At 34.7% G+C, this 27,180-nt stretch overlaps 5 protein-coding genes and 2 pseudogenes across 5 annotated transcripts; 3 read left to right on the top strand and 4 right to left on the bottom strand.

Moving 5' to 3' along the window:
• Positions 1-1,691: 1,691 nt before the first annotated feature.
• On the bottom strand, positions 1,692-3,138 carry LOC17896778 (putative F-box protein At1g47765). The gene is made up of 2 exons (XM_006305907.2): positions 3,014-3,138; positions 1,692-2,811 (listed from the first exon to the last, which is right to left on the bottom strand). The coding sequence occupies exons 1-2, from the start codon at positions 3,136-3,138 to the stop codon at positions 1,692-1,694; spliced, it is 1,245 nt and encodes a 414-aa protein (XP_006305969.2).
• Positions 3,139-6,538: 3,400 nt separating this feature from the next.
• Positions 6,539-8,069, bottom strand: LOC17899816 (putative F-box protein At1g47765). Its single transcript, XM_023777158.1, has 2 exons — positions 7,828-8,069; positions 6,539-7,718 (listed from the first exon to the last, which is right to left on the bottom strand). The coding sequence occupies exons 1-2, from the start codon at positions 7,953-7,955 to the stop codon at positions 6,539-6,541; spliced, it is 1,308 nt and encodes a 435-aa protein (XP_023632926.1). The 5' UTR covers positions 7,956-8,069.
• Positions 8,070-8,571: 502 nt separating this feature from the next.
• On the top strand, positions 8,572-9,292 carry LOC111832433 (annotated as a pseudogene).
• A 1,587-nt stretch (positions 9,293-10,879) lies between these two features.
• Positions 10,880-11,973, bottom strand: LOC17900596 (annotated as a pseudogene).
• Positions 11,974-12,834: 861 nt separating this feature from the next.
• LOC17898610 (F-box protein At1g47810) lies at positions 12,835-18,755 on the top strand. Its single transcript, XM_023788752.1, has 2 exons — positions 12,835-13,029; positions 17,760-18,755. The coding sequence occupies exons 1-2, from the start codon at positions 12,835-12,837 to the stop codon at positions 18,753-18,755; spliced, it is 1,191 nt and encodes a 396-aa protein (XP_023644520.1).
• A 583-nt stretch (positions 18,756-19,338) lies between these two features.
• Positions 19,339-20,392, top strand: LOC17899448 (pentatricopeptide repeat-containing protein At1g15480, mitochondrial). Its single transcript, XM_023788753.1, has 2 exons — positions 19,339-19,434; positions 19,544-20,392. Exons 1-2 carry the CDS (start codon positions 19,339-19,341, stop codon positions 20,390-20,392), a joined length of 945 nt encoding a protein of 314 aa, XP_023644521.1.
• Positions 20,393-22,519: 2,127 nt separating this feature from the next.
• LOC17897202 (agamous-like MADS-box protein AGL30) lies at positions 22,520-23,104 on the bottom strand. The gene is made up of 2 exons (XM_006303945.1): positions 22,856-23,104; positions 22,520-22,777 (listed from the first exon to the last, which is right to left on the bottom strand). The coding sequence occupies exons 1-2, from the start codon at positions 23,102-23,104 to the stop codon at positions 22,520-22,522; spliced, it is 507 nt and encodes a 168-aa protein (XP_006304007.1).
• Positions 23,105-27,180: the final 4,076 nt, after the last annotated feature.

The raw sequence follows: 27,180 nt of genomic DNA on the forward strand, positions 1-27,180 counted from the left end.
ATTAAAACACAAAACATTACAGAGCCTATTACACATACGACTTAGCACATTCAAATTTCTGCTTGACCTTGCATTTGACATCATTTGAGATTTTATAGTCTTGTTCATATAAAAGCTACGGGTTCCCCGATCCTCTTGCATCCACTGCACTATTTATCTTGAGATGACTATTATATAGTTACAGCTTGCACTTTTATTATATGCAATCATATATTTTATAGAGATCTATATTTGAATTTGGAACTTTTAAATTTGAATTCTTAAAACTCTAGTTTTAATTTAGAAGTACAAAAAGTAATAATTTACAAAAACTTTTAAAAATGTACAGTGTATGAGAAATAGCAACACAAAACAAATTAGCACCATAAGCATTACTAACATCATCTCCCATATACGTAAGTGTATGATGAGAACATAAACAAAATTATCCCACTTTTACTTTCAAAGAACTGGTAATGAAATGGGATATAATTAAAGTAAGGAATGAGAAATCATGAGAATATAAATCATAAAATAAGTTTCATAAATCCTTAAGGAAAAAAAAAAAAACTCGAGAAAATTGTTACAAAGAAATTTGACTCTCAACTTGATTTGGAAAAGCATGGAGGAGAATATTATAATAGCAAAGAGAGGATTCTTAAGAACATCGTCATTCCTTAAGTACTATATATAAATTTAAATAGGCTAGATAATATTCCGTAGGGTGGAAATATTCCGGACAGGGTAAGCCATAGATTAATGGGGATTTGAAATGATAAAGATTAACATGCTTAGGACGAGAGTAATAAAACCTTATATATTTACTAAGTGAGTGATAATGTTGCGGAACCGAGGAAACGAACAACTTGTTTTGTTCGATGTAGCAAACCAAAAGACACGACCGTGGGTACCTTTTTCGAACATCTTGTAGAATTTTACTTGGTTTTTTTTTACAAATATAAGAAACTATCTAAATCATTACTCCAACACACTTCATTCTAAGGCTTCTATTCTTGTGCAGAAAATGACTACATGAGGTACACTTGAGAGATTAGAATCCTTTGTCTAAACTTTGTATCAATTTCAAAATATCTGAAAATTCTTGAGGTCAACTACAAAATCTACTTTTGAGACTAAAATTTTTGCACTAGTTTGGCCTACACCAAGAATAATTCCCAAATAACTACACACCACCCCCCACCTCACGTATGAATGGAACTACAGATAGTGAACCCTACATGAGCAGGCTTTTCTCAAGAATTGGAAATATATAAAACCTTAAGTACTGATACATTCCGGTTTTCACATATATAAGAAGGGAATGGAAGAGGGTAACAATAAATGTAAGGAACACAATTTGATATGGGCAACAAAGAGACACAACCAGCATATACATGGCTTTATCATGCTACTTTGATTTCACATCTTCGTCTTCTTCTAATCTACAACTAAGAGCTCATACACAAAAGTCACAATGCTAGAGCTAATGAAAGGGTTGTAATGAACTGAACTAGAACATCTTGTACAAATACTTAGACCTTGAATTGATGGTGTAGTTGGGTATCGCTATAACAGTATGAATGCTTAATCGTTTGCCTGAAAAAGTTACTTTTAAATGAAAAAGAACTGGTAATGAAACGGGAAATCAAAGTATATGAATAAACTTGCACAAAATGATTATCCAAGGAAGAACAAAAAAAAACAAGAGATTGTTACAAAGACATTTGATTCTCAACGTGATTCGGGAAAGCATAGAGCACATCCATCGATCTGAGCCTAGATGTGTCCTCTGTGATTCCTTTAAGTTCGAATCGTCTACAGCTTTGTTTCACCGGATCATATAATAAAATATAACTCATCATTTCAAACCCGGATACTTCGTAAATAAACTCACCAGCATGAGTTGTCAAACCAGCAGGTATTCCAAAATGAACAGGTAAAACATCTTTACGCGACCACTTGTGTTTCTTTGCATCCTCCAAAATTAAAAATGTGCTACAACTCTTCCCTCTAACTCTACCACTCTTCATGATACTCATTCGAGCACAAGCTAACTTCCCTTCATAAGTTATGAGAACACTTTTATCATGATTAGTATCCGATGGCAATTGTATCATATCGAAATTTTCAGATTTGACATCAAAGCTCATCACAACCCAAACACGCGTATCATTAACTTGGGCTTTATAATATACAACCCCCTTGATGCATCGACCAGAAGACTGACTTTTTGAACGATGCTTATAGCGAGTTTTTATTGTTCTACTTCTCCATGATTCTTGAGCTGATCCCAAACTTAGCACCCGGCATTTATTAGAAACTCTACAAAGAGGTATGCACATTACTTTGTGTTTACCTTGAACCGGATCGTAACCTAAAAAAATATTAACGTCATTCCAGCTAAATTTTGGTTTGGGTAAAGTTAATAGCTGTCTTGTACTAGGGTTCCAAACTATAGGCGTTCCTAATACTTTAAAGCAGATCAAGCCCTCGACAGATTCCGTAGAGAAGTTAACATATCCTTCAGGGAGTTCCATATGATGCCCATAAATAGACTGATAACAAGAGTAAGACCTTTTGGAATTCTGAAGTGAATGCCGAAGTTGTGGAATCGAGGCAACAAACAACTTTTCATTTTCAAAGAAGCAAACCAAAAGACTTTGCTGTGGGGACCGAGTTTCGAACAACTTGATGAAATATGGATCTTTGGTGATTGATAACCAAAGCTTCGAAACACAACGAAACCTCGCAACAGATTTCTCAGGCAGCCTTGAGAGTATCTCTGAGATTAGATCTTCAGAAGTCCATCCAACTATTTTTGCTCTTTTGTATCTTTAAAGACAAAACAATCATAAGATCGAGCTTAGTATAGTTAGTATTACATACAAAGTTAGATCATCTCCAATGGTCATAATTCATAAACGACCAAACGACTAATCACATATATATATATATATCATAACTCATGACCGCAATTATAAAATGATTTACACAATTCAGAAACAGCAAAGAGAGGGGACGAACAATAACATACCCTCGAGCAAAGTTAACTGCAGAAGTAGGAGTAACTTGGGTGCTGATATCAGTTTCGGGTTCTAAACGATTATTCAAATCTGTCTGTTGGAGACTATTCTTGTTCTTTTTCTTGTGTGGCTTCATCTTTAGTCGTCCGATCCAAAACCCTAATTTTTAGAGGCTGTGTTGCTTTTGACCTTTTCTTAATATATATTCATCAAAATATCAATACTCTAGGTTAGCCCTGGGCAAAAAGCCTGTACCCAAAGCCCATACTCGAACCCGGCCCGTACCGAACCCGAACCCAATTAAAGAGGATACTCGCTTGTGTGATTATTCGCTTTTGTAGATCTTCTTGTTCTATGATCTTCTTATAGTATAGAGCTTGTGTGATTATTCGCTTCTGTATATTTCTGGTGGGTCAAATGTAGATCTGTCCCAAATGTGTCAAACAGATTCTTTCTTACACATATAAATATAATTAGAGACTTTGGATCAGAAGATGAAGACAAGAGATGACTTGGACAACTAAAGAAGATATAAGTGTTTACAATAATTTGTTTGACTCAATCTAATTTGGGGTGTATAAGGAAACGCATGAACGTGTGGCATTGTACCAAAGTGGGTTTATATACATACACATGCTGGTTTTGCTGGTTTTCTATTTTCTGGAGTTCTATATATGAACTGTTTGATTTAGGTCGCAAGGCTAAAGTATAGAGTTGTGTTTACTGGTTAGATGAAGCGTAAGGCTAAAGTATAGAGTTTTGTTTACTGGTTAGATGAAGCGTAAGGCTTCCATGTGATTGTATGTAATACAGTTCTCTGTACTTCTATCTTTAATATTATCGAATATATAAGTTCTATTTTGGCTAAAAAAAAAAAATCTCTGTAAAGGTTAGTGGGTTTGTTTATTTACGAGAAGTCAGTTTTAGTTTTATAGCTTTTGGTCATATTAAAAAAACTAGCTTAATAGTTTTATAGATTCTTAGTTTTATGGTTTCTTTGTTTTATAGCTTTCACACACCGTTGGGAACTTGGGAACATATAAAAAAATTGTTGGTTGATAGAGAGTTCATGGTATTTTCTAGCTTAATTATACTTAAAAGACATCTCCTTTATTTGGTTAAATTTGAGCGTCGTCCTCCTCTGTAACTTGAGTTTTTTTTAGAGAAGTATTTTTTTCAGTCTTAGAGTTGAGTGTGTACCGGGGTTTGAAGTATTGAAATTTGGATTTATAAAAAAAACGTGTGTTCTTATAAAGTTTATTGATAATAGCCAAAAACAAATTGACACTTTCACAAAGGCCAACGTTTTTATACAAGTATGTGTGGTTACATTAAAATTTCTGTTTTTTGTTTAAAATATTATTGGTTATTACGGTTATTTAGAATCCGAGATAAAACCGAACCCAAACCTGAAAAACCCCGCCCGAACCCGAGTCCGCCCGAAAATATATATATATACCCAAATGGCCTTTAGAAGTCCAAACCCGAATACCCGAAATCCCAAAAAGCCCGGCCCGAACCCGAACGGTTCCCCGAACACCCAGGGCTACTCTAGGTTTTCTTTTAAAAAAAGAAGATAATTATCACATTTTTACGGGAAACGTAAATAAAGAAAAAAAAATCAAAAAGCCATAGATAAAAGATATAGTAAAAAATATAAATTAAAATAAAACAAAAAAAAATGTATAAGAGTTCTTCATTATAACTCAAAGAACTCAAACAAAAAAAAATGCAACTTACCAATCAATAATGAGAAATTTTGACTAATTCCCTTTCTTAGATACCTTTTTGTAAAAATACTGTTTTGTCATTTTGATTTTTATCCTCTTTTACATAATTAAAATATGTTAAAAAAAAAATTTATATGTTTAGATACCTACTATTTTATACTTATATAGGGTATAGTTTTGACGGGATAGGGTTTAGTATTTGGAGTTTTGAGTTTATAATTTAGTCATTTTGTATATAGAAAATAGTATTATTCAAAATGGACAACAATTAAGGGGGGTGTATTCAAAGTAGCATTGTAAGTGATTTGAGTTTTATTGAGATTTTAATGATTTTAGAGAACTTCATATGATTTTTGTAAAATCCTTTCAAATCCCACCTAAAACTAGAGATTTGGATTCTTGTATTTTTAACTAAGAAAGTTCTTTAAATCCTCTGAAATCCTCTCAAATCATTTAAAATCAAATCCACAAATTGTTTTCAATAACAGTGTATTTTAAGATGAATTTTAAAATGATTAGTTCAATAACACTGAATTTCAAGAGACTTTTTAAAATTCATGATTGAATAACACCGGATTTGTAAACTTTTTACAAATCACTTGAAATTCCACTTTCAATACACCCCCCTAAGAGTATTTTTACAAAAGGTACTCAAAAAAATCTTATTTTGCAAATCCCATCAATAAAACACTATAACCGGTATGTGAGAGTGCTTCTCTATTTTTTATTTCTAAGGGTTTTGTGCAAATAATCTTTTCAAATCGTCAATTTACGCAACTCTATTTTCCATATCAAAAAAATTGCAAAACAATCATAATAAGTCAATAATAATACGCCCTTATTATAAATAAATATATTTTCCTAAACGATTTTATGGTCACATACATTTATTTTTGAAAATTCTAAAAATATATCTGAGCTACACAACTGCTTGAGCTACAATCTTCCTTAGAATGGTAGGGGCCGGAGCATGTGACATACAGAGGTTTTATCCTTTATTAGTTTATTTCATTTTTGAAGTTGTTTTTCGCTTATATCTTGACTTTATTAATAATATAAAGCAAGTTGTCATGCCATATCCTTTAAGTGGTAGAAACTTAATGCTTGGTACGAGGAGGTGTGAGGTTCGTTTATTATTGTTCTATATAGAATTTTACTTACAGTACAGTATAACCTCTATAAATTAATACTCGATAAAATAATACTTTCTAAAAATTAATAAATTTCTTCCGTCCCAACTTGGCACCAGTGTAATTTTAGACACATTTCGATAAAATAATAAGATAATAATATTTTGAAAACCCTTTGCAAATATATGTTCCGATCAGTATTATAACTTAATAATTAGGTAAAATTTTCAAAATATATGTATATATAGACACATTAGTATTTGTTAGATTTTATTTTTCAATATTTTTTTTGAAAAACTTTCCAAATTAGGAAAATCTCTCGATAAATTAATAATTATTAATTTATCGATAAATTAAAACCTCTACAAATTAATAGATTTGCATGGTCCCAACGTTATTAATTTATAGAGTTTTTATTGTATTTGGTTTGTTAACTAAAGAACATAGAAGCAACTTACTACGGATTAACAAATTTAGGGTATTTCTGTTTGCATGCCTTACAGATCCTTAGACCTTGAATTGATGGTGTTTTTGGGTATCGCCTAATTAAGAGTATATATGCGAAATCGTTTGCCTGAAAAAATTACTTTAAATGCAAAGAACTGGTAATGAAACGGGAAATCAAAGTATATAACTAAGAAATGATAAGTTATAAGGAGAAAAAACCAAGAGGTTGTTACAAAGGCATTCGACTCTCAACGTGATTCGGGAAAGCATGGAGCGTAAACAGCCATCCTTTTGTAACCTCATTATTGAGTCTAGATGTGTCGTCTGCGATTCCTTTAAGTTCGAATCTCCTACAGCTTCTTTTCACCGGATCATGAAATAAAATATAACTCAAAGATTGAAGCCCGGATGATGCGTAAATAAACTCACCAGCATGACTGCAACCTTTTAGTTTTAAAACAGTTCTCAAACTTTCAACAAATAAACCAGCAGATGCAAAAACATCTTTACTCGACCACTTGTGTTTCTTTGCGTCCTCCAAAATGCACAATGTGGTACAACGCTCCCCTCTAACTTGACCACCCTTCGTGGTACGCATTTGAACACAAGCGAAACTCTCTTCATAAGTTAGAAAAATACTTCTATAATCAGTATCCGATGGTAACTGTATCATATCGAATTTTTCAGATCTGACATCAAAGCTCATTACAACCCAAACATGCGTTTGATAAACCTCGGCTATATAATATACAACCCCCTTGATGCATCGACCACAAGTCTGATTGTCAGAACGATGCTTATGCTGAGTTTTTACGGTTTTCCATGATTTTTGAGCTGATCCCAATGTTAGCACCCGACACACATCAGAACTTCTCTTAAGAGGAATGCACATTACTTTGTGTTTACATTCAACCGGATCATAACCTAAAAAGATTGTTAAGTCATTCCAGCTCAATCTCGGTTTTGGTAAAGGTAATAACTGTCTCGTGCTAGGGTTCCAAACTATAGGCGTTCCTGATACTTGAAAGCAGATCAAGCCATGGACAGATTCCGTAGGGGGGAAGCGACTATGTCCTCCTGGAAATTCCATATGATAGCGATAAATAGGCTGAGAACAAGAGTAAGACCTTTTGGAATTCTGAAGTGAATGAAGATGTTGCGGAATAGAGGCAACAAACAACTTTCTGTTTTCAAAGAAGCAAACCAAAAGACTTGGCTGTGGGGACCGAGTTTCGAACAGCTTGATGAAATATGGATCTTTGGTGATTGATAACCAAAGCTTCGACACGCAACGAAGCCTCGCAACAGATTTCTCAGGCAGCCTTGAGAGTATCTCTGAGATTAGATCTTCAGAAGTACCCCATCCAACTTTTGTTGCTCTTTTCCTAGGACCAATCCCTCTTTTGTATCTTTAACAACAAAACAATCATAAAATCGAGCTTAGTATAGTTAGTAACGTGATATGATTTTCATAATTCAGAAACAGCAGGGAGAGAGAGAGGACCAACAAAATCATACCCTCGAGCAAAGTTAATTGCAGAAGTAAGAGAAACTTGGGCGCTGGTATCAGTCTTTGATTCTGAACGATTATTCAAATCATTCTGTTGGAGACTTTTCTTGTTCTTTTCTTTGTGTGGCTTCTTCATCTTTAGTCGTCCGATCCAAAACCCTAAATTTTAAGGAAATCAGATTCATGGAGACAGCTCAAAAGGGAAATTTTCAAAAACCCAATTATCTTAGATGAGATTTATACCTGGGAGATGAAGCTTTAGCCTTGGCGATTGAGATGAAGCTCAAAAATTTTGTGAGATGAAGCAGCCTTCGTCGATTGAGAAGAAGAGAACTGATATTCTTGTTGGTTTATAATTGAGTTTGGTCTGATTATTTTATCTAATTAGATTAATTAATATGTCTTTAGTTACTTGAAGAGGTGTATACGAAAGGGTGTGCATTAACGGGTGTATATGATAGAGAGTTGTGTTGTTTCAAGTAGAAACGGTTTCGACCGTAAGACATGTATATATAAGTGTATGTGTGTTGTTGTAAAAAGTAACAAGTTTCACTATAATAAAAATTCAGTTTCTGTTCTTGTCTTCTACAAGAGAAGAGACAAAAGTCTCTTACTCTATTTTTTTCTTCTTCTCTCTCAAATATTCCAACATGGTATCAGAGCTTTATTGGTCTTAGGGCCTTTACAAGCAAAACAAAAATAAGAAGAAATCCGCTGCAAGTAAAAGAGAGATGGAGTCAACAAATTTATGGTGAGAAGAAGAGGAAGAAGAAGGAGTGGAAGAAGAAGAAGAAAGAAAGGAGGTGATGACAAGAGATAGCATCATCAACCTTCACAAACAGAATCATCAAGAAGAAGGCTCCAAAGGGATGATGAAGATAGGAAATCTTCTCAAAAGAAAATGGAGAAAACAGATGTGAAGTTAAAGTTGTGGAAGGAGGTTCTGAAACTTGTTCAACAAGACGTGAAGTTCACGCATAGAAGGTTATAAGAGATAACCGAAAAAGAGACGTCAAAAAGAGACGTTATGGTGATCAGAGGGAGACACCAAACACAAAAATGGAGGATGCTAACCTCAGAGAAAAATGAAGCAAAAGACGGTTACAAAGATAAACCGAAGACGATGTGAAGGAGATTCACGCGTTAGACGTCAGGGAGACGTTATTGTGATCAGAGGGAGACACCAAACACAAAAATGGAGGATGTTAACCTCAGAGAAAAATGAAGCAAAAGACGGTTACAAAGATAACCGAAGAAGATGTGAAAGAGTTCACACACCGATTTGGTGATCAAAAGGACACCAAGAAGAAATAAGAAGAAAGCTCACTTAAAACAAAGTGAATGAAAAAAGGTTGCAAGAACAACCGGAGAAGACGTGACAAAACACACATGGAGAAAGAAGGAAACATCATCAAGAGTAGATGATGGAAAATGGTTAGTTGACACAGATGTATTAACCACATGACCAAGGAGGTTTCATACTTCATCACTCTTGATAAGAGTATTAACATACTAATCAAAGTGGGGAATGGTCAACGAGTAATCACGGCAGGGAAAGGAAATATCCAAGTGATGACAAGCCAAGGAGAGAAGATCATCAAAGAGGTGTTTCTAGAGCCAGACGTAGCAAGGAATTTGTTAAGTGTTTCATTGTGGAGAGAAGCAACACACGTCAACAAGAAGTTGGACTGTGACATCATAAGAAGAAAATTTGGTTTTAGACCATAACTCAATTAAGGGGGAATGTTGGTTTATAATTGAGTTTGGTCTGATTATTTTATCTAATTAGATTAATTAATATGTCTTTAGTTACTTGAAGAGGTGTATACGAAAGGGTGTGCATTAACGGGTGTATATGATAGAGAGTTGTGTTGTTTCAAGTAGAAACGGTTTCGACCGTAAGACATGTATATATAAGTGTATGTGTGTTGTTGTAAAAAGTAACAAGTTTCACTATAATAAAAATTCAGTTTCTGTTCTTGTCTTCTACAAGAGAAGAGACAAAAGTTTCTTACTCTATTTTTTTCTTCTTCTCTCTCAAATATTCCAACAATTCTCAGTTTGGAAAACCTATCTAAACGATGACGTTTTATAATTTTAAGCTAATAAAAATATTTTGGGCCAACTCGTTTTAAGCCCGTTAATATTGTACAGTCCAGCTCGTTTTAAACTAGAAATATATATTTTTTTTTTTAAACAGGGCTTTAACCCGAAAATATTAAAACGAGTCGGGCCAAATCTGTAAATTTAAGCCCGTTTTAACATCCCTATATACATCAAATACTCTAGGTTTTCTTTTAAAAAAAGAAGATCATTTTCATATTTTTACGGGATACGTAAATGTATATGTAATGTTTTTGGAAAATTGGAAATTTGCAAATTTGTATGCATAAAATAACTATTCACAAAGACAAAAACAAAAACAAAAAAATTTCATAGATAAAAGATATTGTAAAAAACTATAAAATAAATATAAAACAAAAAATGTATAAGAGTTCTTCATTTTAATTCAAAGACCTCAAAAAAAAAAAGAGGCAACTTACCCATTAATAATGAGAAATTTTGACTCTATGTAAACAATGTTCCCAACTCTTGGCTCAATTGAGTCTATTTATAAAAGCTGTTGATGTAAAAAAAAATGAGAAATTTTGATTAATTTAATTCCCTTTCTGAGATACCTTTTTGCAAAAATACCATTTTGTCATTTTTATTTTTATCCTCTTTTACATCATTAAATATGTTAAACTTTTTTTTTTTTTTTTATGTTTCCTCCAAAGCTTGGCTTGCTTGGCCTCATGGTCAGCTCTGCTTTTATGTCGTGTTGATCTCTTAAACTTCGAAACAAGATATATATGCGTAATCTTGGTGCAATTCACTTTTAGGTCCCAAAAAAAGTAATAAAAATACATCAATATGTATTGAACGGTTGATGATGTTGAATTTATAAAATGCAGTAAAGAAGTGGCAAGGGATGAATATGAAACTTACAATATATATAGAGATTATTTAAATGATCATTCTTATTAAGGGGTATAGAAACCAAGAAGTTAAACTAAATTACTAATATAAAGTTATTTGACTATCAACGTGATCCGGGAAAGCATGGAGAGCATAAATACGTCTGTTTGAAACTCCATCAGCGATTCCTTCAAGTTCGAATCTTCTAAAGCTGTTTTTAATTGGATCACAAAACAAAATATAATCCATCTCACGAAACGTGGATGATACGTAAACAAACTCACCATCATGAGTGTAACCCTTTAGTTGGAAATAGTTTCTCAATCTATCATCAAAGCAACCACCAGTAGGTGCAAGAACATCTTTCCTAAACCACTTGTGTTTCTTTGCGTCCTCCAAAATGTACAATCTATTACCATGCTTCCAATTCGGGATGAGTCTACCATCTAACGTGACACAACTTTCAACACAAGCTAACCTACCCTCATAAGTCATGAACACATCCTTACTAATATTCTCTGATGGTACTTGCAACATATCGAATTTTTCAGATCTAACATCAAAGCTCATTATAACCCAAACATGAGTATGATAAATATAGGCTATATAGTATACAACCCCCTTGATGCATCGACCAGAAGTATGATAATTAGAACGATGAGTATGGTAAGTTTTTACGGTTCTCCATGATTCTTGAGCTGATCCCAATGTTAAAACCCGACACACATCAGAACTTCTTTTTCGAGGTATGCACATTACTTTGTGTTTACCTTCAACCGGATCATATCCTAAAAAGATTGTTAACTCGTTCCAGCTCAATCTCGGTTTGGTTAAAGTTAATATCTGTCTCGTGCTAGGGTTCCAAACTATCGGCGTTGCTGATACATTAAAGCAGATTAAGCCATGGACAGATTCCGTAGAAGGGAAGTTACTATGTCCTGCTGGGGTTGGGAATTTCATATGATAACGATAAATAGGCTGAGAAATAGAGTAAGACCTTTTGGGAGTCTGAAGTGAATGCCGATGTTGCGGAATCGAGGAAACATACAACTTTTCTTGTTCAAAAAAGCAAACCAAAAGACTCGGCTGTGGGTTTCGAACAACTTGATGAAATATGGATCTTTGGTGATTGATAACCAAAGCTTCGACACACAACGAAACCTCGCAACAGATTTCTCAGGCAGCCTTAAGAGCATCTCTAATGTTAGATCTTCAGAAGTCCATCCAACTTTGGTTGATTTTTTCGTAGGAACAATCCCTCTTTTGTATCTTTAACAACAAAACAATCATAAGATACGTTAGTGACGTATAAAATTCTTAAAACTGATAACAATCATAAGATACAATGTTATATCATCTCCAATGCTCATTATAAACGACCAATTCACCCCTTCAAATCAATACATCATAAGTCGCCACAATGATTCATCACAAATTCACATGTTTAAGGGATTTGTAAATAATGCTATGTGACGTTGTTTCTCTTCTTTGACACCTAAAAAGTAAAAACCCTAATATATTTCCATGATTAAAAACTATTCCTCAACAATCATAAAGATCTAGGCATTTGATTTTGAGGTCTTCTCGAAGAGAGTTTTCAAAATTAAAGAAATTTATCTAAAATATAAATTGATTAATAATGATCAATAATTTATTTATTATGAAATATTTTTGTTTTAATATTTAGTTTAGAGAAATTCCTCCGAATATCATACTAAGTTTTTCACCAAAAACACCATTAAATTAATTCATTTTTTTCAAAATTACCGCAAAAGTTTCGTTTTTCCAAAAAAAAAACTAAATATACAATACCTTATTTTCAAGGGTGTAGTGAAATCAGGAATGATTTATTTTTTTCAGTTAATTATATAAATATTGAAAATTTTAATTTGATAGTGGTGTGATTTCTTTGGCCTTTTAATTAATTGTGTGATTAAAATATAGTTTTTAATAAATAAATAAAATGACAAATGCCAAGAGGGTGAAAGTGAAACATTTCTTTTATAAATAGTTTTTTTTTTTTTTCTTATATCTTAAGAAGACAAAACAGAGTTAATATGGCACAGGCGGAGAAAAATCTGCAACCTATGGATACAATTCCAGTTGACATGTTGATCGAGATCTTCATAAAGTTGCCCGCAAAATCTTTAGCCAAGTTCGTTTGCGTATCGAAGTTATGGACCAAAATCATCCGCGGTCAAGATTTTATCAGAGCCTTCTCGTTTCATTCACCCCTACAGAATAAGCATCTAGTATTTAAGGATGTGTTTAAGAACTCAAATTATAAAGAACACCTTTCTTTATTAGCTTTAGAAAACTCTCTCAAAAACTAAAGCTCTCAATCTCTCAAACTCATACATTATGTCATGTCTCGACATGTGTATTTATATGAAAGCAAACACTCCTAATCCTATTAGAAAACCACTTATTAGATAACACCAAAACCTAATAATCCTTATCTCTAATAAACCATATCTCGGTTTAGGATTAGGTAGATTCCTTCTCAAGTCATCCGGTCAAGCTTAAACCAACATTCTCCCCCTTAAGCTTGAACTCTTTCATCTCCAAGTCTTGAACTCCAATGAAATCTCTCATTTCTTTGAACTTGACTCTACCAAGAGCTTTGGTAAGTATATCCGCCTTTTGCTCCTCTCCCGGAACATGCTTCACTTCTATTTGCTCATTCTCCACGCATTCCCTTATGAAGTGATACCTCCTATATATATGCTTGCTACGACCATGAAACACCGGGTTCTTGGTAAGAGCTATTGCTGACTTATTGTCAAGGAATATACTAACTTTCTCACATGGTTGACCTGTGATCTCATTGAGCAAGTCTTGAAGCCAAATAGCTTGTTTTGCTGCCTCAGTCCCTGCCATGAACTCAGCCTCACAAGACGACATTGCCACTGTTTGTTGTTTGTGTGTACTCCAAGAAATTGGAGCTCCTCCAAGATAGAATATGTAACCGGCTGTACTTCTACCATCATCCGGGTCGATATTATGGCTTGCATCACTAAAGCCGACAAGCTTTGGCACTTTAGAAGCAGACTTCTCAAACACCAAGCCAAACGAAGTAGTTCCTTTTACATATCGAAGACATTGCTTGATCGCAGCACCGTGTGATTCCTTTGGATCTTGCATATATCGGCTCAGTACTCCTACGCAATAGGACAGATCCGGTCTTGTGTGTAACAAATACCGAAGACAACCAACAGTTTTCCGATACTTTGTAGCATCGATTCCTTTTTCGCCATGTGACTTTGCTAGTTTTAGACCCACTTCCATTGGAGCATGAGCTAGATTACAATCTCTCATCCCAGCATCTTCAAGTATCTTTAATGCATATCGTTTCTGGTTTAACATTATTCTGCCATTAAGTTGTCTCACTTCAATTCCGAGGTAATAGGTCAATCTTCCAAGATCACTCATCTCAAACTTCAACGACATTTCTTTCTTGAATGACTCTATGACTTCTTTATTTGTCCCAGTGACAAATAGATCATCAACATAAACCGCTATAAGAAGTAAGTCTTTACTTGTCATCTTTCGATATACCGATGGTTCCTTAGAGCATTTTTCAAACTTAAGTTCTTTGAGTACTTGGTTTAGCTTTTCATTCCAGGCCCTTGGTGCTTGTCTCAACCCGTACAACGCCTTCTTGAGTTTATAAACTTTGTCTTTACAATCACTTTCCTCAAAGCCTTCTGGTTGTGTGACGTAAACTGTTTCCTTTAACTCGCCGTGAAGAAAAGCCGTTTTGACGTCGAGATGATGTATCTCCCATCCACTTGTAGCAGCGAGGTTAATAAGCAAACGAATTGTTTCAAGTCGAGCAACTGGTGCAAAGACCTCATCAAAGTCGATTCCGTGTTGTTGTACGTACCCCTTTGCAACAAGCCTGGCCTTATGTTTATTAATGCTCCCGTCGGAATTACGTTTAAGTTTAAAAACCCACTTGAGACCAATCGGCTTCACACCACTTGGAAGATCTACGAGATCCCAACACTGGTTCTTAATGATCGATTGAATTTCATCCTCACAAGCAAGTATCCAGGCTTTCGATTCCTTAGCTTCGGAAAAATCTCGAGGTTCGTCGTTTAAAGTAAACAGGAGTCTCTCCCCTTCTTCTTCTGCGAACAGGACATAGTCGTTAAGATACTTAGGTTTGTGAGTCTCTCTTTGTGATCTTCTCAACACTACTGGCTGCTGTTCTTCATCGTTTTCTATATCATGCTCAGCCGAACTTTCAGATTCCGTTTCATCAAGCTCTTCACTATCCTCTTTGTCTTCTTCTACGGTTTCATTATTTTGCTCTGTTTCCCCTGTTTCTAGGATCCCATGATTCCCATATTCTCCAAAAGCAATAACAAAGTTGTCATTAACACCTCCTGCGGAATTTGTACTCCAATTCCAACCTTTTGTTTCATCGAACACAACGTCCCGACTTACTATTATTTTCTTGCTTTGTGGATCTAGTAGTCGATAGGCCTTTGATCCTGGTTCAGTACCGAGATGAACCAACATTCTTGATCGATCATCAAGCTTCCTTAGATGTGGTTTCTCGACTTTGGCATACCCAATGCATCCGAAGATACGTAGGTGATCGATGTTTGGCTTCTTGTCTCGATACATCTCATAAGGTGTTTTATCCTTAACAGCTCTTGTAGAGATCCGGTTCAACAGGTATGTGAAGTGTCTTATGGCTTCTCCCCATAGGTAATTCGGCATGTGCATATGCTTCATAATGCTTCTTGTCATCTCCATCATTGTTCTGTTTCTTCTCTCGACCACACCATTTTGTTGTGGAGTGTAAGGAGCAGTAAGGTGTCGTTTTATTCCATTTTCTTCGCAGTAGGTATTAAACTCATGTGACACGAACTCTCCACCTCTATCTGTCCTAAAGACTTGTACATGCTCTCCTGTCTCTTGTTCCACCTTGATTTTAAACCTTTTAAACTTGTTGAATGCTTCTCCTTTTTATTTGCACAAAGCTGTCCACATGTATCGAGAGTAGTCGTCAATAAGAACAAAGATATACCGGTTTCCTGCCATTGTGCTTGGTGTTATTGGTCCGCAAAGATCGCCGTGAATGAGCTCAAGTTTCTTTGAGGCACGATACGATGTAGCTTGGGGAAACACTTGTCTGGTTTGCTTCCCTAGTAGACATGAGCCACAGACTTCCTTCTCAATGGTGACTCGAGGGATTCCATCAACCAGCTCCTTTTGTATCATGTTCTGTAGTGACTCTAGATTGACATGTCCAAGTCGTGCGTGCCATCTGCTTGAATCGGTGATTGTTGTAAGGAGCAAACGTGTTGTGTCTTTGATCCCCATTCGTACCTTGTATAGTCGGTTTCTTGATCTACACGCTTTGACAAGTAACTTTCCTTCGTGATCATGCATCGTGAGGTTTTCTCCTTTCATTCGTATATCGCAGCCCGTTTCCGTTGCTTGACCAAGACTGATAATATTACTTTTTAGATCCGGAATGAAGTAAACATTTTTCATCACCCTTTGGTCTCCATTCCTATCAATGAAAGAGATCGAGCCTTTTCCTTTGATGTCGATTCTCGAGTCATCCCCAAAACGTACTTTTCCGGTGATGGAATCATCAATCGTAGTAAAATATCTTCGGTCGCCAGTCATGTGGTTACTAGCTCCATTGTCTAGATACCAAATGTTCTCCTCACCGGTGTTTGTCTCGTACTTGCTTGGTATGCAATTCTTCTCATTCAAGTAGACAACCTCATGCATTAAGAGTTCGTCAGCATCTTGGGTTTCTTTGTTGTCTTCTTGGGTTTCTTGTAGCTTAAGTAACCTATCCGGGCAGCTTGATGCATAGTGACCTAACTTGTCACAACGGAAACATGTGACTTTGGATAAGTCTCTTGGTTCGTAGGATCGTCCACGACCTCTACCTCTTCTTCCTCCACGTCCTCTGCCTCTATATTCTCCATTGTAGTCCCGACTGTTTGTCACAGAAGAATCCGAGTTTGCATACATGAGCTTGCTTTGGTCTTCCTGAGACTCGTCCTCATCATCACCGACGCGTTCTTCAAAAGCTTTTAGACGACCTATGATCTCTTCAAAACTTGTAGTCTTAAGGTCCAAATATTGTTCAAGGGATGCGACCATATGTATATACTTCTTACGAGGAAGGCATTTAAGAAACTTTTTAACCAGTTTAGGTTCTTCGATGTTTTCTCCTAATGAGGCCGATTTTGAAGCTATCTCGGATATCCTTCCCACGAAGTCATCGATAGTCTCAGAGTCCTTCATCTTGAGACGGTCAAAGTCGGTCATTAGGGTTTGAAGTCTAGCCTCCTTGACCCGTTCTGCACCCATGTACCGCGTTTTGATTGCTTCCCAGACTTTCTTTGCTGTATCAAGCGTCCCTACTTGTAGAACAAGTGTCTCCGGTATCGATTGAACCAATAATGTTGTCGCCATGTTATTTTTCTCAACGTCCGTCGTCTCTTCTTCGATGGTCTCCCAAACCTTGTGAACCTTTAAGCAAAGCGTCATCCGGATTGCCCATACCGTGTAATTGGTAGATGTTAACATAGGACATTGGATGGAAGATGGTCCTTCTTTCTGTTTTGCCGTTGTCGGTACAAGATCACCCATGGTGTAGATCAAGAGAAATTGTGATTTTTATCTTGATTTTAACACCTTAAGCTCTGATACCAATTCTAGTATTCAAGGATGTGTTTAAGAACTCAAATTATAAAGAACACCTTTCTTTATTAGCTTTAGAAAACTCTCTCAAAAACTAAAGCTCTCAATCTCTCAAACTCATACATTATGTCATGTCTCGACATGTGTATTTATATGAAAGCAAACACTCCTAATCCTATTAGAAAACCACTTATTAGATAACACCAAAACCTAATAATCCTTATCTCTAATAAACCATATCTCGGTTTAGGATTAGGTAGCTTCCTTCTCAAGTCATCCGGTCAAGCTTAAACCAACAAAGCAGCCTAGCCTCCTATTGGCTTTCAAAGACCAAGTAAAAGGTTATCAAGAACATTGGTACTTTTTCTCCAAAACAACTCCACTGTATGAGCAAAACTCACTGGTTCAAAACATTAATGAAGTTGTAAACGAGGAACCTAAACCTAAAGCATCTGATTTTGTATCAAGTATGGTATGTCACTTGAAGGAAATGCGATACCAAAAACCTAGCTACGTCCATGGGTTGATTAGCTTTTTATATGGGCAAGAACAAGTCATATGTAATCCCAGCATAGGTAAGTCTATAACCTTACCCGCTATGGAATCAAGTGAAAAAATCATTAGAAGCTTTCTTGGATATGAACCAATCCATGCACAACATAAAGTGTTGTGTTTGACCATTGCTAAACCGTTTTGTGGACTTAAGGTTCTCACATTGGGAACTCAGAATTGTTCATGGAGAATGGTCCAATGTAGCACTCCTCACTATCCTGGAACCATCTATGTGTGCATAGAAGGTGTTTTATATTACAGTGCTTCCACTAGTAATTGGACCGTAGATGAGACACTCTTGGTGAGATTTGATTTGGTGTCTGAAAGTTTGGAGATTGTGTCTGTATATCCGGAGGGCCTTAAATCGTTGAATGAAACTAGTTTAATAAACTACCATGGAAAAGTAGCTGTTGTCTCTAGATTATTCCCTAATTATCACGATTTCAATTTGTGGGTTTTAGAGGACGTCAAGAAACAACTATGGTCAAAAGAACAACACATATCTATTGATACTGGTGTTACTTGTAAATTCTATGAACGTTTAGAAATCTCGGGAACTTCTGATATGGGAGAGATTATCTTTGCACCCAATAAGTTTGAAGATTTTGTTGTAATTTACTTCTTGGATCTCAAACGCAGCAAGGTTAGAAGTGCTAAGCTCGAAGGAAACACCAAGCATAAGTTTTGTGGTTTTTATAAAGTATTTACTTTCTTGCATTACATAGAGAGTGTTATGTTAATTTAGTGAGAGAGAGAGAGAGATCCAAACTGATTATATTTGTTTGTTTTCAAATAAAAGATCTAGTTTAACCATGCTACATTTTTTCTTACCTGTTTTAATGTCTATGTTTGTAATTTAAGGCTCTGAATCATTCCGTATAAGATCAATGAGATGAGACTGGCCTAATCTCATCATGGCCATGTACAACTTCTAGTAATACAATAATTTTTGACTATATAAATTGTATAAATAATAATTTATGTTACATTATATACTTGTATGAAACTATGAGTCAGTTTGCCAACAAAAGAGAAAGGCTATCTTAAAAAGATTCGGACCAAAGCCCATATAAAAAACACAGTCGGTTTTGTTTGTTACCTGTTCTACAAGCAAAATCTATACTTGCATCGTTTAAATATTCAGTTTAACCCCTCAGAACAAAATTACGTAAACCCTAGTAAGTCTTCACCATATCTCTAGAGATGATAAGAGCGAGGATCCTTCAACAACAGTCTAGGCGTATTCTCGCTAATTATGGTATCAAAAACTGTTTGAGTACTCGTCGCACCTACCAAACCGTATCGGCTATGAAGGCGCATCTAGAAAGATGGCGTCGGGACCAAGGGGATCAAGTGATGCCGTCTTACGTCAGAGGTGTCTAAAGGATTTTCATGATTTTCATCAGTTTCGTTATGCACTTGAGGTAATTACTTAATTATTTCAAACTTTGAACTCGCATACGTACGTACGTTATCTTTCTTTTGCAAGTTCTATCTATATAGAATTTGATATGAACTTTTGTAATATGTCAGGCATCGGAGTGGATGTGTGAAGAAAAGGTCTTTAATATTTTTTCGAAAGACTATGCAGATCGGCTTCAACTGGTTGATATAGTTCTTGGTTTAGAAGAAACGGAGAAATTCTTCAAAACCATACCCGAAAACATGAGGGATTACTCTGTCTACGACAGTCTCTTGACATGTTACGCTAAATCTCCGAAAACACTAGATAAAGCTGAGGCCACATTTGAGAAGATGAGAGATCTTGGTTTCCTCTTTAAACCTTCCCCGTTCCAATCGATGATTAATCTCTACGGTCGGGTCAATAAAAAACATATGGTCAAGAAGCTTGAACGTGAAGCGATTGAGAACAATGTGCATATGAACAAGAATACAGATGTTTTGAGTTTATGCAGGACTTATAAAGGAGGTATGTACTCTGTATTGAATCATATTAAGAAGAGAGGAAAGATGATGGATGATGAATGTCTAAGTAGGATAAGCTATTTGTTGGAGATTAACGATTTACAAGGAGCAGAGAAGTTATTTGAAGAGTGGAAACCGGTAGGAACTGAGCTAGATATTAGAATACCGAATTTGCTGATTTCTCGGTTTAGTGCGGAAGGGAATAGATCCAAGGTTGTGGAATTGGTTGATTCTACAAGAAGAAAGATGGTTGAGATGCATTTATGGACGCTAAAATTTTGGTCGACTGTTTTGGTGTTTAGTGGTGGCCTTCTTGTAACTGTGGGTTACATTGTTGGTTGCAATGTGTGGCTCCTTAGAGAGTATCCTATTATAAGTGTGCCATTTTGTTTGTATCTCGTTCTAAAGCACCCCATTATGTTTGGTTCCCTTTGCTATTATGTAGTCACTAGATAAAATCCCCACGGCTGTTACACTTATTTTCTCATCAGATTTTTATGGAGATTCATTACATTTAGTAGGTTATGAGCTCTCGAGATTTCGCGGGGAACTGTTCAAACTGAACATGGTTTTTTTTACTCTTTATCGGCTTTTTCTTTTACATTATATTTCCATTGAAAATATTGTACTGGCCGCTTTTACTATTTGCTATTTTATCAATGCTCATGTCCTCTAAAAGCTTCTTTTTGGATGCATCATCCATTTTGTTAAGAGATTCCTGTTTTTGTATTATACAATATTGAGTAACACAACATTGTATCTAAACGCATTCTATAAAATGAGATACAAATGCAGAACATGTGTAAAATTAACACAAAAATAACATGTAACTAATTAATGATCAAGTCGTTTCATGTAGGTTCAAATTTGTGGCGAAGTGATCATAGGGTTTGGGTGTTGCATCTAAAATTTAGATGGCTTTTGTGTCGTACTGCTCACTTTAACTTCAAAATAAGGTATATGCGAATCTTGGAGCAATTCATGTTTTTTTTACCAAACTGTTAATGAACCAATTTATAATTACATAGTAGGCGATTCTATTCATTCATTGAGTTTCTGATTATGAAAAGCTGAATTATACATTGGGACTGTTCTAGGCACCATAGGCAGAAGAAGAGCTGAGCAACCTGAACCAAAACCAAGCTTGTCTTTGAATTGTCCACGACACTTTCCTTTAAACTGAGCAACTAACCTCAAGTGCTTCAGCTGATTTCTTGTTTTAATTTTTGACATTCAAAGGATCACATAGCCATCCATAAATACAACATCCACGTAAACACCACATACCACATTCACAAATTAACATGCGGATGCTACTTACCATCTTTATTCATAACACTTTGACCATACATAATCTTCTTTATTCAACTCTAACACATTTTACATGGTATGAAAACATTTTTCAAAGAAACTAGAAAACTAATATTCAGTTTTCAACTTTTAAGACAATATTTCTTTCATATAAATTCTACAATAGACTAGTTGGTTAAAAATACACAAAACGTAACAAACTCCCAAGAACATGGAACGTGGGTAGAGAAACACATTCCCACTACTATGACACTGCACATGCATTTCTAACTATAAACTATCCAAGACAAATTTCAAAATCAACCAAAATATGACATTTGATCTCTAAAACTCGTTTTATCCAAGAAGTGCAATCCACAAAACTGAAGTCCACAATTATATGACCACAAAAGCTACGTTTGCTAAGGCTTGTCCACAAAACAACACTTTAACACATGGCTGGATTGACAATTCCGACGACTTTGTTGGAGAAGAAAGGTGTTCATATGGGGTGGGTTCATCTGCATTATCTGTATCCGGACTACGTTGGAAGCCGAGGGGGAACAGATTGAGGTTTTGAAAAAAATTAAATTATACAGTGGATACCTTTCATCGTTGTCCGGACTGTTGCATAGTACACGGCGGCTGGGGTTGGGTATAACGCAAAATGTAGGGAGAACGAATAAAGAGGTTGAATTTCCAACTCGAATCTAGCGATGGTGTGTTTACAGAGAGGAGGATTTGGGAAGTTCCAACTATAAGTCCGCCGTTTAGAAAGAGGGGCGGAGAGAGAGTGAATATGGAGGAGGTAGGGCTTTTGGTAATTGAGGAGATAAAATCTTGTTATAATTGAGTTCGGACGATCGTAAAAAAAAAAAAAGTTATAGTAAATTTATTAAAAGGAAAACACAAAACTAACGAGAGTTTAGTTGACAAAATAGTATTAGTTAGAAGGGTATAATTGTTAAATCACAAGAAAAAACGGTGCTCCGGACAAAAACGGTGTCATATGGTAATATGAAAGACACATACGGTGTTTGTGTGCAAATTTTTCTTGTATTTATCATCTGTAACTTCATGGGACACTTTATGCCAAAATTTCCTAACAATATATAATCACATATATTGTAAATTATTATTAAAAAAAACTTGTAGAATTATTGAAAAGGGACTTATGAAAATCCTTGTAAAAAAGACAAAAGAGATGAAGAACACACAAGGTCCTTCAATTACAACAACCAAAATTGTTCCATAAACTTCTTGAAATTAAAAACATAGTTCCGAAATGTTTGTCTATTTGACATAGTTCCGGGGAATTCTAGGCCGGAGTTCATATTTTTCCCTTGGATCTGCCTCAATCTTCATCTTCTTATTCTCTCTTTCTTCTGAGAGCATCAAGAGAGTAGCCGAAGCCTTCATCTCTTCATATCTCCTCTTTCGATCTGCTTGAAGGGCCTCCAGTTTCTTCTTGAAAGCAACCAAGTCCTCCAATTCTACTTTCTCCATCATCTTGGACTTCTCAAGTTCTTCTTGGTTCCTCTTCCTCAACAACTAAAATTTACAAAATAATTCTAAACATAAGAAATAATAATCATAACATATATATGATAACTAATGGTTTACAGATACCTCCTCATGCATTTCGAGTTGTTCCAATTCTTTCATGAGATTACGTTCAACATTTTTGATGAGGCTTGGTTTACCGAACGTATACGGTGTATTAGTCGGGGAGACGAGGAGAACGCAGACTTCAACATCAGGTATCTTTGAGAGTTCATCAGCCTTCTCGAAAATGCTACATTGACGTCTACGAAAAGTAGATAGCCTTGATCTTTCGTTCTCGATGAATTTGATCTCTCTCTTCGGACGAGGAGCCATTTCTTAAATTTAGAGAGATGTTTTTTGTGGTGTTGTGTTGCTCTTCTTGTTACTACTCTACTCCATATTTATAGATGGATTGGGTCAAGTATAGGTTAAGTTCACTCTTATCTTTGATATACATTTCTTTTTTAATTTCAATTAAATATTTAGAAAGTTTAATTCAATTTTTTTCTAAGACTTATCTTCATATTTTAGAAAGAAATAAAAATATTTTGTATATATAGATTACATCCCTTTTTGGTGAAATCTCAAAATTACATTCTATATGTACAAAATTTAGTCTTTAAATGAAAATCCACGCGCTCAAACATGCGCGTACAAGCCACGACATATCAAACATTCTTTTCCACGACGTATCACCTGGGTTTGAGTAGCATTGGCCACGGAGGTTCGAGATTTAACATTGTCTCCTCCGGCCCCAAAGGATTAGCCTCCGGCCCCAAAGGATTAGTCTTTGGGCCTAGAAAGCTTTTGGGATCAATTATGAGTTATAAAAAAAAAATCCTCAAAAAAAAAAATTCTAAATAAAATCTGAGAAAAATATTATATTTTCCTATCTAACTCATGTTATAGAACTGCCGTATACTTTTTTATTATATTTTATTAATAGAGAATCATAAACTCGAATAGAGAAAACAAATTGTACTCATAAGTTTGCTTACTACTATTACATTTGGTTTTAAGTTGAGGAGTATTTTGAAAATACAAGAATAGCGCCTAACGATTTATTAATCAAGGGTATTTTCTATGGCATATTTCAAATTCATTACCTTCATTACTTTATATTTGATTCAAAACAACAACAAAAATATTAAACAACTTAAAGATATTAGAATAGAAACTCTTTGAACTGACAAAGAGGACAAGGAGTCCACAAGAGGTTGTCCACGAAATTGAAGCACTATCAATTAAAATACGATAACCAATCTCAACTTAACGTATAAAATTCAGTTTAAAGGAATTTTGAACAAAAACTAAATGTGTCTCCTTTTTCTTATTATTTGGTGTGTTTCTCACCACTATTTGAAACGTAAAATTGTATTGATATAAATGAAATATTTAAAAAGAATTTGAAGATATGATGTTCATTTTGGCTTAGTCAACAAAAAATAATGTTTTAAAAATTAAGTCAGCGAAAATTTCATGTTTTGAATGACTATATAGAAAATTCATGATTTAAATAGTTTAAATTCGAAAGTTCGTGAATTAAATGGTATTTTTCTCGTTAAAAATGCCTTTACCCATATATCCTACGGTGATATGGTCTTAAAAAGTGATATATCATGAAAGTTGAATGTGCTAAAGTCAGACTTAGACGTAAGCTTCTTAACTAAGACCATTGCACCATGTAATTAATTAAGCTCACTTATGTGTAATGGGCTTTGTACTGTTTTGTGTTTTAGAATACAGTTAATCCTAAATATAGTTGTATTATTATTGAAGATGGTGGTAAGAAAAAGATAAGGAAGTAGCGAGAAAGTAATTTTAAAAGCGGATAAAACTCTTTCTTCAGTAATCACTACAAATCAACAGTATCATATCATTAGTTGTTGTAAATTCACTCCCAACAGTATGAGTACATATGTAATAATGTAAGCAATGTGTAAAGAGCAGATTTCAATCTGTAGAATTTCAAAAGTGTCGTTTTATACCTCAACTTTAATGCATGCCAATTTCAACCCAAACTAGATATTTTCAAATAAACTACATGAGCTACCAAATTTATGACGAAATCAACATTACATTAACCAAATTGAAAATGATCAACTATGATGAGTGAAATGACATATGTACAATGTTTGCTAAGTCAGAATATGTACAAATTATGTTGAGTTAGATGACACATGTAAAAAAAAATTAAGAAATGTTTTTCTTAACTAAGTTTAGAGCAAATAATACCAAATTCTTGAAAATTGTTACACGAACCAAATAGATAACTAAATCTAAATTTTATACATATATATATATATATATATTCATTACTAAACCAACTTACTCTTAGTGTATATAGGATTGACACTATAAAAAATGATAGTGTCTAAAATCTTAATTTATTATTATTATTTTCTTTTTAAAAAACCCAACCCGTCAATTAACTCACCGAGGGGTGGTCTTTGTATAATACATAGATGTCATCTATTTACAGAAGAAGGAAATAAATCTTAATAGTGTGAACTTCTAAAAATGAAGATGCGGAGAAATAAATGAGTTCACACTATTCAATCACTCAGCTGTTTCTCTTCATCTTCTCTTTAAATCTCTATGCGTTGTATATTACAGTCACATTTTTGGCGAGATAATATGGAATCACGTTCTTTTTGGGAAATATGGAATCACGTTTTTAGCGGGAAAATATGGAATCACGTTTTTGGCTGGAAAAATAAAAACACGTTTATGGCGGGAAAAATATGGTATCACGTTTTTGGCGGAAAATTTTAGGTTGTGAAAGACTGATGGAAGAAATTTAATTAAATTAGGCTTGTGATTTAATAAAATATGTTTAGACAATTGATTTGGGTAAACGATGACCAAATCAAATTATACTGCTTCTGTTTAGCCTAGATGACCATGTTTCTTAGACGACAAAACGACGTTGGAAGTCGTTTTCTTCCTCTATGGATCCGCGCTATGGCAACAATTCAACAAAAAGTAAAGAGAATTTGTGGATTTTTTTAGGGCTAGGGAGTTAGATTTGTGAATTATGAATCGATTTTGAGATTTAGTTTCTTCAGTTTGTTAAACAACGTCGTTTTGTGGTCTAAAATGGAAGCAACTCACGGATAGTTAACCATGTCTTTGCAATTTTAAGAGAAACTAAACGTCGTGTTTAAATCGACTAAGTCAACAAAACTTAGCTATTTTACGGAAAAGTCAACAAAACTTTGTGATTAAAATAATTTCTTTAAAGTTCGGGATTAAATCGTCCCAAATTTGAAAGTTCGGGATTTTTATGACATTTTTCCCAAATTTGGTTTATCTATTATTGAATAAGACATACGAAACACTATATATTAATTGCGTTGTTCATTTAAACCAATGAAGTGTTAATGGCCTAGTGGTTATGTAGTTAGTATAGAAGTGGTTGGTCAAAGGTTCGAGCCTTGCTGTCGTGAATATTTTTAATTACTATCTAACCAAAACGACGTCGTTTTACCACGTCATCAAACGATTGATGACGTGTCATCTGAAGTGGAATCCGTGTTAAGTTTTTGTATTATTCAGCACGAAATGAAATCTGCAGGTACTAAATTCAAATTTACAATAAGCTCAGGTATGATATAGCACAACGACAAGTCAACTGTATGAAATTAACATATCTAAATAGTCGAGGTATGAAAAAACCCATTTTCCTAGCGCGTACCATTCAAAGTCACTATATATTCTGCTAATTGTTTGTAGTAACACTTATCTAATATATTAAAAGAGTAGTAAGCAGGCTCACGTTCACTCTCAAAAACGGATTACCTTTTTACCTTTAATGAAAAATATTTTTCGTCTCCAAAAAGCCGACTTTTATGTTTAAGATCGAAAACTTTTTAAGCCGGCTTTGTTGGTTTAAACCGATTTTTTAGAATTTTGAAGTTTTCGATTTTAAACCAAACGTAAAAAAGTCCGTCGAAAATACAACTCCTTACTTCAAACCCTACCGTTTGTATTCAGCCTCCATAATTCCATAGAGAGAAAAACGATTAGCTTAGCTTCTATCATAATTAAAAATTTATATTTTAATACTATTCTTTGTGTTTCATGTTATTCATCATCATATAATTTTCTTCAATGTTTGTGTAGTGCTTATTTAGATAGCAATATAAACAATTCCTACATCTTTGTCTAACCTTATTTCACCTTTTGAATCAGTTATATTCTCTAAGTTTATTTGTTTTATTTTCATTGGAGTAACTTTCTAATTATTACGTTTGCTAAGTATTGAAGATGATATTATAAAAGACGTTAAGTTGGACTTGGAAAATATGGAAATAACATGTAAACTTAAAATATCATGCGGCGCCAATAAATAATTATATAAGTATGTAGTTTAGTGTGGACCACAAAGAGAGTTCGATGCTAGGTCC

This window comes from Capsella rubella, unplaced genomic scaffold, assembly GCF_000375325.1.
Source record: "Capsella rubella cultivar Monte Gargano unplaced genomic scaffold, Caprub1_0 scaffold_1, whole genome shotgun sequence".
Lineage (NCBI taxonomy): Eukaryota > Viridiplantae > Streptophyta > Magnoliopsida > Brassicales > Brassicaceae > Capsella > Capsella rubella.

Bases quoted from the DNA above. Each gene is read 5' to 3' on its own strand.
- LOC17899816 (XM_023777158.1), bottom strand. From the start codon at position 7,955: ATGAAGAAGCCACACAAAGAAAAGAACAAGAAAAGTCTCCAACAGAAT. The intron at 7,719-7,827 runs GTATGATTTTGT...TTGTTGTTAAAG, and splicing joins GCAATTAACTTTGCTCGAGG to ATACAAAAGAGGGATTGGTC.
- LOC17898610 (XM_023788752.1), top strand. From the start codon at position 12,835: ATGGCACAGGCGGAGAAAAATCTGCAACCTATGGATACAATTCCAGTT. The intron at 13,030-17,759 runs GTATTTAAGGAT...AAACCAACAAAG, and splicing joins CCCTACAGAATAAGCATCTA to CAGCCTAGCCTCCTATTGGC.
- LOC17896778 (XM_006305907.2), bottom strand. From the start codon at position 3,138: ATGAAGCCACACAAGAAAAAGAACAAGAATAGTCTCCAACAGACAGAT. The intron at 2,812-3,013 runs GTATGTTATTGT...TTGTCTTTAAAG, and splicing joins GCAGTTAACTTTGCTCGAGG to ATACAAAAGAGCAAAAATAG.
- LOC17897202 (XM_006303945.1), bottom strand. From the start codon at position 23,104: ATGGCTCCTCGTCCGAAGAGAGAGATCAAATTCATCGAGAACGAAAGA. The intron at 22,778-22,855 runs GTATCTGTAAAC...TGTAAATTTTAG, and splicing joins AACTCGAAATGCATGAGGAG to TTGTTGAGGAAGAGGAACCA.
- LOC17899448 (XM_023788753.1), top strand. From the start codon at position 19,339: ATGGCGTCGGGACCAAGGGGATCAAGTGATGCCGTCTTACGTCAGAGG. The intron at 19,435-19,543 runs GTAATTACTTAA...GTAATATGTCAG, and splicing joins AGTTTCGTTATGCACTTGAG to GCATCGGAGTGGATGTGTGA.